At 45.3% G+C, this 16,355-nt stretch overlaps 1 protein-coding gene across 2 annotated transcripts in view; it reads right to left on the bottom strand.

The window, feature by feature from the left end:
* KCNK10 (potassium two pore domain channel subfamily K member 10) overlaps positions 1–16,355 on the bottom strand; it is a 112,045-nt gene that overhangs the window by 44,196 nt on the left and 51,494 nt on the right. For both annotated transcript variants that reach the window (XM_039883976.1, XM_039883977.1), the window contains exon 2: positions 12,942–13,276. In XM_039883976.1, coding sequence (XP_039739910.1) covers positions 12,942–13,276 — 335 coding nt within the window. The remainder of the gene's footprint in view (positions 1–12,941; positions 13,277–16,355) is intronic.

The raw sequence follows: 16,355 nt of genomic DNA on the forward strand, positions 1-16,355 counted from the left end.
CCCAGCAAGGCACTTCTGTGGCTGATTCCAAGTCTCTGCTTCAGCACAGAGAGGCAGTATGTGAGCACCTCAGGTACCGACTGCTCTTAGGACTGAGGAAGTTCGTGGGGAAAGAGGCGAATGTTCAGCCTGTGCACGTCACTTCTCTGAGCCTCGGTTTCCTCGTCTATAAAATGAGGGATCTTCTTTGCAGGGCTGTCGTCGGCATTTTTTTTTAATGCATATTGGACTTTTGGTGGCGTGCCTTCTCATTTCATAAATATTAATAATAACAGAATCCTCTCTGAGCGCTTACTAGTGCACAGGTGAACTCAGCGAACCCTCATGATGACTCCACGAGATGGGCATCACTACCACCCCCATGGGACACACAAGACTCAGGATAGTGTGGTACCTTGGCCATGGTCACACATCTAGAACACCGCAAAGCTGGCATGCAAATGCTATTAGAATCATCAACAGGAAGATCGTCATGCTCAACGCTGGAATGGCAGCTTCTCTTCACCCCCGTGTTCTCCTTTCACCCTGTCTCAGCCCCTGTTGGCCCAGCCCCCTACCTCTGGGGAGAGCAAACTGGCTCCCACCCAGGCTGGGCACCTCAAGTGTCTACGAGAGGTAGAAGGAAGACGGAAAGGGGATTGATGTGAACATGTCCTCACCTCCCACCCGGGCACACAGCCGACATAGCGGTCAGCCCTGGGCTGGCCAGTGCAGACTGGCCATCCTATGGCTGCGCCACCTCAGGGTCTCCCACCAAAAAAAAAAAACATTCACAAAAACCAGGTCAGCCATAGAAAGACAAAGAGAAAGGCACCTTCAGTGCCACGGTGACTATTACAATAGTGTTTATTTTCCTGCAGTCCTAAGTATCCAGTTATGTGCAAAGATGAGCCTTTCTTCAGAATTTTACAGCCTGGTTATACATCTAAAGTAAAGGTCAGCTGGAGAATGGACAGGACAAGTGGAGAATCGGTTCGGAGAATAAGAGAGAGAGAAACACCCAGGATGAACTAGACCCCGCACCCGGAGCTGACGGTCTTAGACAAGCTCGCTTTTGTTGCTACCATTAGTTAATTCTTCAGGTGGGGAAATGTTCTAAAACTCAATTTATCAGCACCTGGATATATACTAATGAAAAATCTATCTAAACATTGTCATGCGGGATCAAGTCATATTGGAAGGAGCTCTTTTACCTAACAATGTAGAATTTATTTATTTTTTTCTATCTTTGACTACAGGAAAGGATGAGATAAGAGAAATTTTAAACCATGAGGAAAGCATCAAGTCCACTAAGGAAGCAGGGAAATGCGTCTGCTCTGATAAGATCAATACCCTTCCAGACTAACTCATCTTTTATCTCGGTTTGGACTCAACCACTATAGACCGAATAACAAATTTACAAGTGATGTTGAAAAACCGCCCTGGTCCTGAGGAGAATGTATGATGCATGCCCTGCGATCTCTGCACTTGAAATTATTCCTATCAAAAATGAGTCTATCCAATTTCTAGGGGCGAGGGGGAATTTTTTTTACTGGGCTACAAATACAGCTACAGAAATTTTGATTCATTAAAGTGTGAGCTAAACCAAAAATCATTATTCCTTTCACTGCCACGACGTTGGGAACCAGACCTTTAATGGATGATTAATCCCATCATGAAAAAGAGATACTTCTGACACCTTGTTTTCGTTGTAGCTATTTGTTTAGACTCCTTCTTGATCCTGAGTGTTCAATATTAATCCCAAATTAATATTTCATTTCCTGTGCCCCCTTTGAGAAGGAGTCAGCACTTCCTGTCAGCACTTTGTCTAATGAGCACAGTTTGGCATGGGGCAGACAAGGAAGTAGAGATGGTCCCAGAGATTTTTAAAGAAAGCTCTAGACTACTCATAAAAATAATCAGTCGCCAGCATTCACAATGTGCCTTCTTATCTTATTCAGCCCTCATGAAAAATCTGTAATAATAAATCCTATTATTATTCCCATTTTATAAATGAGACAACAGAAACAGAAGTAACTTGCCCTTGGTTGTAGAAGTTAGTAAGTGGCAGAGCTGGGACTGGTTAAAAATCCACTCTTTTAACTCTGGCTTTCTCCTATCTCCCACAGATAGCTCTCTGTCCAGCTTGCAAAGATTTTTCTAAAACTCATCTGTTATGTCCACCTGGAAAAAAAAAAAAGACAATATAGAGAAATAGAAATTTGCACCTCTGGTCCTCATTTTTTCAAAAAATAAAAGGTTAAACCCTCATTTACTCAGAAGGGTTAACCAGTATCTGCAAACTTTTCATCTCTCCTGCTCATTTCCACCAAGAAGGAAAGAAAATATACGTTCTCCGTATTGACTCTTAACTGCAGACCCGAATGATGGCTCGTGTACTTTGGTTTTAAGTTGAATATATTGACTCAGCCTCAACACTTGATGTGAAGATGCAAAGATATGTCCCTCCAGAGCCAATAGATAGTTATTACACTTCGCAGTCTTCTCACAGGTAACTGCAGGTCTTTTGGGGGACCCCACAAGTTGAGTTAGAGACTTCTGCTCGGTGCACAGAAGCCTGAGTAGCTTCCTTATCTTCCAGCACCAATCACACTGGACCAGGAAGCTTCTATTAAGTACTGGGGACAGAATGGTGAATAAAACCAGACGTAGTCTCTGCCCTCTCGGAGCTTATTGCTAGGATGAGCAAACATTCCAGTTTTTGTGATTCTAGAGTAATTGTTAAGAGCATCCCTTTATTTCTCAAAAATGTCCTGATGTGAAAGATAAATTATATGGTCAACCTACTGATGGGAAGTGGTGGAGGCAAACCTTATGCATCTAATCACACAAATAAGTGTGAATAACACCGGGATGATGCTGCAAAGGGGAGAGAGGTAGAGCCGTGAGGCACCAGAGAGAATGTATGAGCAGGAAAACTGGCTCAGCGGGACAGGGTTCCTAGGAGAGTCAAGGGCCGATGCTGTGCAGTGGACGGAAGCCGAGGTATCTAAGGACTGAGGGAAGGGAGACCGTGAGGCTGGAGGTCACTTAGCAAAGAGAACTTGGGAAGCGAGGAGAGGGGAGACAGGCAGGGGCCAAACTATACCGGGCCTGGTGTTGGATTTTATCATAAGAGCACTGTGAGGCTGTAGCTATGTTTCAAGTGGCAGGATGACGTGATCTGATCAGTCAGTACGTGGCCATTTGGATCCCTCATATACACCCAAAGGGTAGCAGTGGTGGTGACGAACTGATTTTAAGTCATTCATTCATTCATTCATCAATTGAACATGTATGGAGTACCAACTATGACACACTACTAAGGGTTTTGATCTGGATTTCTGAACTGGTTTATCCTCAGAGGTGCCAAAATCCAAGTCCTCGGGGAAGCTTTCATGGACCCGCCATGGCACCCTGCTTGGCCCCACAGCATCGGGCCACTTTTAGACTCTGTTGGGCGATCATCATTTTTCTCATCTGTCTCCTTGCTACAACTGTGAAGTCTTTCAAGTCGACTCTGTCTTTTATCAATATATCCCTCATGCCTGGCACAGCGACTGGCCTAGAGAACATGCTTAAGTTTTAAGGAATGAATGAATGAATGAACAAATGAATGAGGCCTTCTGTATCTGTTTTGGCGACCAAGAGCCCTTCCTTTAGATCCCTCAAGAAGCAAAGCATAAAATGATTTTGTTTCTATGCAATGTAAGTCCTTTCTTTTTGTTCTGGTTGTTAAAAGTACTTCTTCTGAATCATCTTTTCATCTTCTTTATGCATGAGCAGATTCCCTTGGTGTCTCTAGATGTCATAGCTTTACATCTTTAGGTATGGAAGGACTTTAAGGAAAGCATGGCACCTGAGACATCCATTCAGCAGCCTGTGGAAATCCTCGCTGGGAGTCCTAGAGCAGAGCCAGATAAGCTTCCTCTTTCCCTGCCCTGAGCCATCCCTTCCTCCAAGTAGCCTTTGTGCAAGAAGTTTAGGCTGAAGCTCAGGCATCAGGAGACCGCTGGTGAGTGCCGGCCTGGGTTCTTTGTGGCCGAGGACACAGCTCTGACAAGCTGAAGCGACTCCCCCCGAGTTGTTGCCCTGAAGTCAGAGGCACCTCCCTTTCTCTAGCGAAGCGGTCGCACAAGAGATGGGCCCACAGCCCCCATCCGTCTCTACAGGCCTCCGCTTCATTATTATTATTGTTCTCATCCCTGGGGTTGTTGATTCCATCACTATTTAGTGAAGAAGATCGAGAGCTTTTAAGCCAGAAATTAAAGAGCTAATGGAAAATGGCATGTCACCAGAAAAATAAATTTGCAAATGAGAATTCAATGTTCCCCAAAAGACTCCCATAAAAATAAAACGAAAACCCAGAAATGAATGTTACTGTGTGCACATTTATATACAAATGTGCATGTGTTTGCTTCTTATTTAAAATGAAGCAAAAATCTCGCTTAGCAGGATTTTGATGGTGTATGGCTCATATAATTATTTTCATTACTTATAATCAAATGTATTCATTTAGATCACTAATATTTACTGAATGCCTATCTTGAAGCAGGTGCTATGTTAGGCTCTAGTGGTCAAAAGAAAATAACAAAAGTGTAAGATGCCTACTCCCTGTCCTCCTACGCACAGTATTCTTCTGTCGGTAGGATGGCCATGTAAGTTATCTTTCAAACCAGGACATTTTTGAGAAAGAAAGGGATGCTCTTAACAATTACTGCAGAACCACAAAAATTGAGATGTTTGGTCATCCTAGCGATAAGCTCCGATAGGGCAGGGACGACGTCTGTCTTTTATTCACCATTCTGTCCCCAGTCCTTGATGTTGTGTCTGGCGCGCAGCAGGCAATCAATCAATTTGTTGAATTAATAAGTGAACAAATGAGTTGGGCGGGTGAGCAAGTGAGTAAGCGAGTGAGTGAGTGATTTGGAACTTGACAGAAGAGAATGGAAAATGTCACAGCCTTCGGAAATGTTCATGGGTCATATAAATTAACCAACATCTCCTCCTCCTAGGGAGAACTGTTTGGCAGCTTGTGATTCCTGGTCCTCCCCTTATCTGCAGAACAGCTGTGGTCACCACGACAACACTAAAGGTCAACGCCCAGGACCACAGCATTGAACCCATCCCTCTTGCCCATATCTTAAATTATATCCTGCGCCACCAAAGCACTGTGGAGTCAGGCCCAAAGGGCACGGCTGATGAAGCGAGTCGGTATGCCCAGGGTCCAGCACCTTGGCACAGACGCTCTCTGTAGGTTGGAAAGGTTATAAATCCGGGAGAGAAACAAAGAGGCCGCTCGCTCTGTGTCAGAAGGCAAGCACTGACTCTCACGAAGGAGCTTTCCCGTCATGTCGTGTGAGTGGATTTTCCTTTAGTCAGGAGGAATTGCCTTGATACAATCACACACTGTCTACACTGCCTAGCCCCATTGTGCCAACAACAGTAGAGCCTGAACGAGAGAGCGTGGGCCCCGGAGTCACAGAGATCAGATTCCAGGCCTACTTCTGCCACTAGCTGGCTGTGAGAACTTAACCAAGGTGCCTAGCCTCTGTAAATGGGGGCAATGACAATGACTGCCCCTTGGGATAACGGGGAGTGAAAACTGCCTGGCCCCGAAACTGCCCAGAGTCAGTGCTGAATAAACATTGGTGAATAATATTCATCAAACCAGCTTGAAGCCCGAGGACTGAGCAAAGTATCTAGGACTCTAATCATTTATTGGCAAAGGAAAAAAATCCCTAAGAGGTCACAAAGTGAAAACTGGTGACAAAGGCCCCATTCGCCAACATAAAAAGTCACAGAAGCGGTCCAGGAGGGGAGACATAGTCAGACAAGGGGTCCCCACCCCAAGGCCCACACTTCGAGGAAATTCTGGACCCAACCCATGCCAGACAGATGAAAGCCTTAGGCTTTCTTCAGATGAAGGAGCTTCCACGAATAGAAGCGGCCTGTTTTGAGGGCAAGATGGTTCTGAGAGGTTAGGTCACTTGCCGAGGCAACCAAAGTAGGCCAGAGGAAAAGTCAGCCTTCTAGACAAATAAGGTGACCTTCCCGCTCTGGGGACAACTACACCAAGCCACCCCCAGGGATGTTCTCCAGGGGGTCCTTGAGAAAGGGATCCCTGTGGTTTGTGCTACATGTAGGCCCTGCGAATGGAGAGTCCCATGTCCTCCTGAGTGGGCACCTCATCCAATGCTAAACCCACTTCCAAGGAACAACCCTACCTTCAACATGGCTATTCCTGGAGACACTACCGCTATGCAACCACAGGAGCTACGCTGAAGATAATCAGCCTTAAAACATCTGAGGCACAACCCGAAAAACAAACGCTCGGCAGCCGTGCCAGCTGACGCATTTGGCCCTTCCCCTGTCAGTCGCTGAAGCCACTTCATGATTTTATTCATAGAGGATTACCAGAGATGAATGTGTTACTGTTTCCTCCAAGACTGGCTACGACAGAAGTTTCTAAGACAACAGTGTTGGGGACAGGGAAATAAGCAATTGTGGCACGGGTGAGCGTCAAGGACAAAGAAGTTCTTAGAGTGACTGTCAAATCAAGTTCCTGGAAACCGTGACCTTAAAAACTTTCAATTTACTTTATTCTACTGCCAAAGGAAAGCAAGTACTCTCAGTCACTTATCGTTGTCTATTCAATTCCATTCCCTGCACTTTGGAGAAGAAAGACAGAACAGGAGAAAAAAATGAAGTTTCCTAAACATCAACTATATATATGCCAGGCACTCTGCTAGGCGCTTTGTGTGGGCTATCTCAATCAACCCTCCCGATATTCCGGATGAGAGGGACTGCTGTCCAGTCCCTTTAAAAGGAGGAGCCTGAGGTTCAGTGGGTGAAGGAAGGAGGTCTACCTGACTCTCATGCCCTTGCTTCTTCCCCTCCTTGACACCCCTGTCGCTGAAAATGCAACAGTCCACATTTAGAGTGCAGTGTGCCATGTCAGACAGCCCAGGGTCCCCTAATACTTTTTCCTTATCCGTCCAGTCTTTTCCTTGGAGTAAACCCATTGAGAAAAGGCCCAGACATAGTGTAGCAGATACTCACCACTGACCCAAGCAAACGGAATAGCATAGCGGTTAGACACGTGCTCTGGAGTCCCGCATCCCAAGGCTCAAATCCCAGTTTAACCACTTATCGACCGTTCCTTAGCTTGGGCAAGTCACCTAACTTCTGAGAGTTTATTTGCTCATCCATAGAATGGGACAAAGATGACAGAACCTACCTGAAGGCTTGTTGCAAGGACTGAATGAGCTCAAGGGCTGTAGCACTTAGAACGGTGCCTAGAGGAAAGTAAACAACCAATAAGTGGTAGCTATTTCTTAACATTAGAACAGCTCTGCGGGATTTCCCTACTACAGTCATCACTGCCTCACACTGTCTCAGGGGTGAGATGCTAGAGGTGGGTGAATTGGAAGTGTCCTCTATGGGCTGAACTGCTGAGGCCCAGCTCGGGTTACTTGGTTTACCCCAGGGCACCAAACTGGAAGATCCACATGCCTCACTGAGGGATAAGTGGCAACCAGGCTCTACAGGCCCTTTTCCTCAGTCACGCCTTAGAATCAACGGTCACCCCAGTGTTCAGGTGATCTACTCCTTGGCGGCCGCCTGAGCCTTCTAGGTCCCTGAGGCTCTCTGAAATTCTGCCTCAAACCATGCAGAGAACAGTGGAGCAGCTCGTGTCTACTTAACAGATATGAGGCTGAGCGTCTCCACTGATGCTCAAATGATTATCCAGGTGCCGGGCTAAGTCCTCTAAGCAACAGAAAACTGCTGTGTGGCTTCCCTGGGCTCAAGACACAGACAGCAGCGTGGAGTAAGCAGCCCAGCTCAGCACTCGTGGGAGCAACTTCTGTGAAGAGGACTGTACATTATAATGGGAGAAGCAAATTGAGGAAATTCATCAATTAGAAAATTTAGGCTTTGAAGCCCCAAAGGACATTTCAAGCACTTTCTTCTCTTTTCTCTTAGCAGAACCTCAGCATGCACATACCTTAGGGATTTTCTGGTTTCTTTCTTTTTTTCTTTTTTTTTTTTTCTGCCTTCCCTAACAAGTAAATGGTAGCAATCGCAATAGCTAAAAGGAACTGAGCTTTTAATGTTTAATCAGAGCATCCTAACTAACAAGTAGACACCGTTATGACACTCTCCATTTTGCAGAAGGGGAATTGAGGCCTGGGGTGACTCCCCAGGTCACACAGCTCACAAAGACTATAGAGATTTAACACGGGAAGATTAACTCCGGAGTCTGGATGCTTATCACCAAGTGAGGCTGCCGACATGGCCTCTGCTTAAACAGGCAAAAATGTGGAAAACAGAGCAGGCACTCCAGAAATCTTTGCTGAATGGGGAATAAGTCATTTTCAAGTTTTTTTTTGTTGAATTCTCTTAAGTATGGCCCATTTCTATCTCTTAGCATCTCTCAGCTATGATGTTGCAATATTCTTCCAATTTCTTCCTCCAATCTCTCCTTCTCCCAACCCAATTCCCACATTGCTAAAAGAGTTGTCTTTCCAACAGAACACTGCCATCATGTCACTTGCTTAAATCCTTCAGTGACTCGTCACTTCCCATAGCATAAATCCCAAACTCCTCAGCAAGGCTCTCTGAGCACCTCCCAAATCCAGCCCGCTCCCCCCTCCTCCTCGGCCTGCTTACCACTGCTTCCCATACATCTCAGCCGAAGCCACACTGACCATTGCTGCTCCTTCAAAGGGCCACATATGTCCCTAGGATGCCCTTCACTGTGACCTATCGAATGAACCGCCACCTGTATTCCACATTTCTGTTCGAATGCATGGTGGTTAAGAGCCTGGGAAATGTGTTCAGACCACTCAGGAGTGAGTCCTGGACCCTCTGCTAACTAACCAGGTGATCTTGAGCATGTCACGTCACCTTCGGCTGCCTCAGTTTCCTCGTCTGCAAATGGGCACAAAAGACTATCGTCATAGAGTAGTTGTGGGGACTAAAGGAGATAAATAGCCACAAAAATCTCCCCTGTTTGCCTCGCTGGGGCTCCCATTTCTCCACATACTCCAAATAGGTCCATGACAACGAATTCCAATCATTGGCGTACGTGCCTCTTCCTCCAGGGTTTCTCAGTCTATTGACTGTTTAGTTCTTTGTGATGAGGGGCTATGCTGTGCTTTGCAGGATGTTCTGCAGAATCCCTGGCCTCTGCCCATTGATGTCTGTAGCACCACCCCGCCCCCCACCCACCCCGAGTTGGGACAATCAAAAACGTTTCCATTGTCAGATGCCCCTTAGAGGCAAACCTCCTCCCCATGAAGAACCAGTGCTTGAAACTACCAGCTCCTTGAATAATACTATAAACAGCAGCTGCTCGGCAGCAATAGCTGTCTTTTCCCGAGCACTCACCAGGGGCCAAGCACAGTTCAAAGCTCTACCATGAATTATAGAATTTAATCCTCTCAACACCCTAAGGGCGGGGGATTTTAGACGCATTTTATTGATAAAGAAACTGGATCACAGAGAGGTTAGTAACTTGCTCTAGGTGCGTCTTTATTCTCAGCCCTTCCATCCCCAACACCGAGCATGTTACCTGATAAAACAGGAGCTCCATAGCAACTTAAAGAATGCTTATACGAATGATCAAATGAATGAATGAAAGGATGAACGAAGAAGGAATAAATGAAAGAATAAGATGGTTTCCTCCACATCAACAAGCCATCCGGCTTCACCTCTAGGGGACAGTGAGTTGTCAGTCTCCTCTGGAGTCCCACAGTACCCCATAGAGTAGTTTAATTCATTGATAGATCCCTCCCCAGCTATGGCTCCTCTAAGCTATCCAGGCATCTCGTGGGGGGTATGCTGTTCCAGATACTCTGTTTTTCTCATTGATAACATGAATCACGACTTCCAGCTCACATTTATGAAGGGTCGCTCAGTCCAGCCAAGAGTCCCAGCACTACCAGATAAATACCATCGATCTAATTTTCTACCTGTCAGTCACTCCTTTCAGACTTTGGGGAGATACGATAATACTATTTTTTATAGCTTGAAACACAGCACATTGAAAACCCTCCCAACTACCATGTTTCTTATGAGCACTATATACAGTGCTGCTCAGGCATAACATGAGAGAATGCTGCCTGGCCCATAAGTGTGGACATTTTCATCCTGTGAAGAATTGGTGAACTGAAGGGCAAACCACAACGATTTGATTTTTGACTGACACAGATTCAACATTTAAACTTGCTTAACCTACAAAAACTGGAGACAAACACAAGTGTAAATCCTGCAATCACAGTAGATGGGGATCTTAAAGTACCCCAGGTCCCAGACTGCTATTTTACTGGGTACAGAAGAAAGAAAGAGAGAAATGCTCTCCGTTAGAGTCCAGAAACTTCAATGTTTTGACTCTGCTAAAATTCTAGAAAGTGTAAAATATAAAGCAAATGTTTAAGAGAGAGTGGAGCTTATGATAAAGCAAGACCTACTTAAGGGATTGTAGACTCACTGGGTGAGGCAGGGCAGAGTCAGACAGACCTCACTCTGAATTCCGGCTCTGCCGCAAAGTTACTCTACCCCTTTTAGCATCCATTTTCTCACCTATAAAATGGGCATAATAATAATACCAACTTAGAGGGTTGCTGGGAAGATTAAATGAGATAATGGGTGTATGGTGCCTAGTTCATAGCAGGTGCCTAATTAAGGGTAGCTTTTTTTATTGTTATAGAAATGACACACACATACACACATCTCATTTCATAGAAAAACCTCCGAGACCAAAATAGGGAATGGGTCTTAATGGCGGCACCAGAATTAGAACTGCTACACCCACCCCCCAAATCCTGTCATTCATTCCGGCCTCGGAGCTCCTTCATAAAGGAGAGAGCCAAAGAACGGATGATATAGAAATACCGAGTTAATAAACAAATGCACAGACAAGCTCATCTATCTCACAGCATCACCGATGTTATAGATCTATGGATATCTCATTCCAAAAGCATTGCTCTACTGGCCAAGAATTAGATGCAAAGCAATACATAGGCTACATATGGATGCAAAGATAATAAGACATGATCTCTTTCCTCAAGATCTCACTATCTAAGGACAGAAAATTCAAGCATGAATCTAGACTCAATTTGGACCATGCTTTAGGTTATTATATATATTGCAACTAAATAAAAAGGATCTCACCACATATCGAAACAGCATGTATAAATGTAACTGCATTCTTAGTTAAAACTACTCCGCAATAATTTCCTCCATTCTCTGTGGCGTTCCAGGCCTTAAATCTGGCACAGATTAATACAATGCTCTCATCACCACATTTGGAAACATTTTCTCATGAAACATATAAAAAAAAAAATAAGATCATCCAAGAAAGAATAGTATGAAATGTTGCCCTTGATTTTTACCATTTAAAAGTTTTATTTGTTGGCACAGGAATATAAAATACAGCATAGGGAAGATTGTCGATAATATTGTGATAACCATGTATGGTACTAGACCTAGCAAGAGATCACTTTGTAAATTATATAAATTTCTAACCACTGTGTTGTACACCTGAAACTAATATAAAATAATATCGAATGTCAACTGCAACTGAAAAATAAAAATTAATCTGAAAAAATTGTTTCATAAAAGTTTTATTTTTTAATAAAAATTGTAGGGCATAGGTATGAAACCATATTTATTCTCGGGGGAAACTGTGTATTTTTATTTACTTAAAAGTCAAGTCAGATTATTAAAACTAATTTAAAAGAATACACTTACTATGAAAGTGCCAGATTATAAGTAGCCTCAGAATTGCCCTACCCTACGTAATTTGAGATAGATAGATAGATAGATAGATAGATAGATAGATAGATAGATAGGCAGGCAGGCAGATAGATAAAAAGTCTGCCAGACTGGCGAATCCTACAGACTCCTGAGTTGTAGTCACCATTAAAATTTGATGCACATAATCTCAGAGCCAAAGGAATCATGGAAACCTTCTTTTCCATCCCTCTGCCTTGCAAATTGTAGAGCCCCAGGAGACTCTGCCTTGCTTCCATAAATGTCACCACCTTCCACCATGACCAACTCTTCATGGTTCAGGAGGGCGTGTGGGATAGGAAATCAAACTTCAGCCTCGGAGGCAGCCATCCTCCCTCATCTGCAAGGTGAAGGCCTCCAGCTGGGCTCCCAACTGTCTCTCTTTCCTCCTCGGTTGTCTCTGCCCTCCGCAGACTTCTCAAGCCTCCTGTTGCATTTCCTCCCATCACGCCGCTTAGATGACTCTGCTCTCCCACGGCCCTTCCCGGACACGGGGCGCCCTCGCCAAGGTCACCTCCACCCTCTGCTCTCACTGCCTTGCTTCTCTAGGTGGCAGCCCACGTTCTCGGCCTCCATTTTTTATGGATCTTTTTTTCCTTAATATCCAGTGTATGTAAGGGCCTTAGGACAGTGCCTGACACACAGAAAGTGTTCAAAAACAGCAGCCTTGATGATTAACTGCCATCCTTATTACTCCATCCCCATAAAGCACCAAAATGGTTATTCCCAAGTCACCATCACCAACAGCCTCCTCATCCCACATTTGGTGGCCTTTCCTCTAGTCTATCCTCACTGACTTTGGGCTACTTAACACATCCCTGCTTATTTAAAATTCTTTCTTTAGCTCGTAGGTCACCCTCTTACCCCCAGCATCTCACACAGACTTCAGAACCAGGAAATTAATCAGCATACATAGGTGGGCTTGAATCTGAAAATCCACAGCCCTTTTGCCTGCTGCCACCTCTACCCCCACATCATCACATGCCTCACTCTCTGGCTTCTTCGAGGTCTCAATTCAAACGTCACCTCCCTGGAGAGAACCTCGTCGACCATCAGGAGCATCTCAACCAAAGGCAGATGATCCCAGAGCCAGAAAGATTAAAAAATCGACACCGTCCTCTCTCCCCACAGGTTGTCTTATGGTAGACTCAGTCCCTGCTCACCTGGATCAACGTCTCCAGCTCCTGCGGGCTCACACAGATATGATCCCGCAGGAATTCCGCCTTCTCCAAGGCGATGGTGTTCTTCTGACTGCTCTCGAAGGGCTGCTCCAAAGCCCGGAAGACGAGCCCGCCTGTGACGAGGTACACCACCACGACCACGAAGATGGCGACCACAGTCTTCCACTTCATGACGGTCTGCAGGCCCCCCTGGGAGGTGCCTTCCATCCTGGCTACCACCGTGGCTCGGGAGGAGATGGAGAGGCGTGGGGCCGGGTAGCGCCCGTTAGTGGCACCCTTGGGCTGGCACACCGGGGGCACTGCTGCGGGAACGGCCACTGGGAATCGGGGTGGGAGAGAGGGGAGAAGAGATGTTTATAAACACAAACAACAAAACTGCTCAGAACCCAGCACGGATGTCTTCCTCAAGCCAGCTTTCAAATGTGAGGATTAATCATTGGTTCACCAAGCCTACATTTAGGGAATTTGATCGGTTGCCTGTTCGCGTTTGGGGGAAAAAAAAAATGAGCACCAGGATACCTAGTTTTAAAAAATAGTTATTAATTGAGTTTGAAATGCTTATATTTTTCTACAAGGGTCCAAATTTGAAAGCCATGTCTCTGTAAGTTATCAATCATCTGCCCCCTTAGCTTCCCTGTTTAAACAATGCGTAAGATACGCAACCGATCACCGTATTTGAAAACCGGATATATTGCTCAACTTGGAGAGGAGAAAAATAGGAGAGGGGTATGCAGCCACCCTGTCTAAATACTGAGGGGGAGCTGATACCAAAAGCAGAGAAGAGATTACCAACTGGCAGGCTTAAAAGTCCCTCTTTATCAGGGGCTGTGGTCACTAAACAAAGAAAAGGAGGATGAGCTCACTATACAGGAAGTGAGTCAAAAATCAGACACAGTACAGAAAGTTCGGGTTTCTGACAACCAGTAAAGGAGAAGAAAAAGAAAGGTGGCCATGACGAGAGAAGGAAACGAGTCGTGTTTTATGCCAATTAAGTTACTTTCCTGAAAGAGCAAGAATCGTAAAACAGAACCTAAACTTATTTCTCAACAGAAAATGTGATGCCTTAGCTGAAATCTCTCCTAATCTGTTAGTAATAAAATTTTTCTTCTATTTCCCTCCAATAAGAAGCCATCAGAAAGGAAATTTCCCCTGGTTTTCAGAACACATTGAATTCTCAAAGGTCCCTGGTCTCTGTATGGGCAATTTCATTACCTTGGAAATAACTATGTGAACCTGGAGGCTTTTCTGGGCTGGCAGAAAGTTCCAGGTGTGTTACACCCATAACGCCATCATGCATTTCAGAAATCTGTCTTGTGCAGCACTGAATGGCCATTTCACTCCAATTTTGTTCTCCTTTTATTTTACTAATGCTTATTAAGGCCTCTGTCATCGTGCAGACTGGCTATGGTGTAAATAAAGTATGAGGAGATGACAAACATAATTACCTAAGTGGGGCAAACAATCTCACCTGTGAGAGCTAAATTGCTCGATCTCTGCCCTGGAAAACTCAAGGTAAATAAAAGCACAGGAATGTCACTCCTTGTTCCAAACACCCAGACCTGAGGCCAGAGAGGTGGTCACCTCAAGGAATCTTGGTTTGTACATCTATCTGCCTTTCAACCTAGAGCTGCAAAATCAGCTTTTCTCTTTGTAAACCAAGCTGAACATCAGCCTTTATTGTATAGTAGTCTATCATATAAAATCATCAAACATTACATTTCCTTCTGACTTACATGAACACAAAGCCTTCTGGAATCTCTGATTGAAAGATTTAAGAATGAGAACCAGCACCCTGGGAATTATGTTCTCACTAACCCTTCCCTGAAGGCACTGCATTCAGATTCCTACTTACCCTTCATCCCTTCCGCCTCTCACCATCCCCATGGCCACCAGCCTCATCCAGGCCACCATCACATCTTGCCTGGACCAGTCCACCAGCCTCCACTTTCACCCACCTCTAAGTCTGAAGTTAAATACCACTTCTAGAATCATCTATCCCCTCTCCCCTTCTCCCTCTGTGGTCTGCAGAAAATTGGCCCCCAAAGATATCCACATCCTCATCCTTAGGACTTAAGCCTATATAACCTTATATGGCAAAAAGGGACTTTGCAGATGTGATTAAACCCAAGATCTAGAGATAATGAGATTTTTCTGGATTATTTGGGTGAGCTCAATGTAATCACAAGTGTCCTTATAAGAGGGAGGCAGAAGGGTCAGAGAAAGAGATGTAAGGACAGAAACAGAGGTCAGAGTGAGTAGCCATGAGCCAAGGCATGCAGACAGCCTCTAGAAGCCGGAAAAGGCCAGGGACAGATTCTCCCCTAGAGCCTCCAGGAGGATGCATCCCTATCTACACATTAATTTCTTCCCAGTGAGACAGATTTTAAACTCCTGACCTCGAAAACCATAATACAATACATTTGTGTTGTTTTAAGCCACTAAGTTTATGGCAATTTGTTACAGCAGCAACTCCATGTCCGCCGGCCTCGCCCACACCACCATCTAATACACCCCCATTAGATGAGGTCTCCGTTGCCCACACCCACTGCACCGTGCTGTTGATAGAGCCCGTTTGTCATTCAGACGGCAGGCACTGTGTCAATCCCCTCACCTATGTGCTCCAGCGTTCTGCACAGTGCCTGACACGCAGTGAGAGGCCAAAAATCAATGATGGCTGATCAAATGAATGAAGAATGGAAGGAAGAAATGTTGGCACTTCCAAACCACACATACAATGTGGATGAGCAGTGTTAAGTAAAAAACAGCTTGACATTCCAGCAAGACTAAACAGCGGGTCCTCCAACACAGCAGTGCTCAGTTCCCACCTCCACACCTTCTCAGACGTTCCCTCAGCCAGCAGCGCTCCTCGCCCACCCCCCCACACCCCACCATCTGCCTGGGAAATTCCCATCCTCCTCAGTCTCAGCTGAGAGTTGCCTCCTCCGCGAAGTCATCCTGGACTCCCCAGGCAGGCTCAGCCTGTCCATCTCCCCACAAGCCTATAAACTTCTGAGAGTCAGAAAGCTTCTCTTAATCACCAGATCTCTATATCTTGGCACAGTGCTGGCATAGAGGAAATAATCGTTTTCAGTTGTTGCTGCCGATAATTCCTTCAAACTATAAACAAAAGCTCCATCGGAATCACCACCATCCTCAATAACAAGCATTTATTCAGCACCAAATGGGCATGAGGAGCTGTGTGGTAGCGGGGATAACTCACGATCCCCCCCAGCTCAGGGAGTGACAGTCTACTTAGGGAACATATTCCACAGCATCAGGCAACAACCATTAGGATGAAGACTTGTTGGATGACAAATGATGGCCCTGAGCATGGAGGCCAGTTGGAGCTGGGTCTCCTTCACTGACCTGCATCACGGATGGCTCCAGGGCTTCTAG

Source organism: Pteropus medius, unplaced genomic scaffold (assembly GCF_902729225.1).
Source record: "Pteropus medius unplaced genomic scaffold, Ma_sr-lr_union100, whole genome shotgun sequence".
Taxonomy (NCBI): Eukaryota; Metazoa; Chordata; class Mammalia; order Chiroptera; family Pteropodidae; genus Pteropus; species Pteropus medius.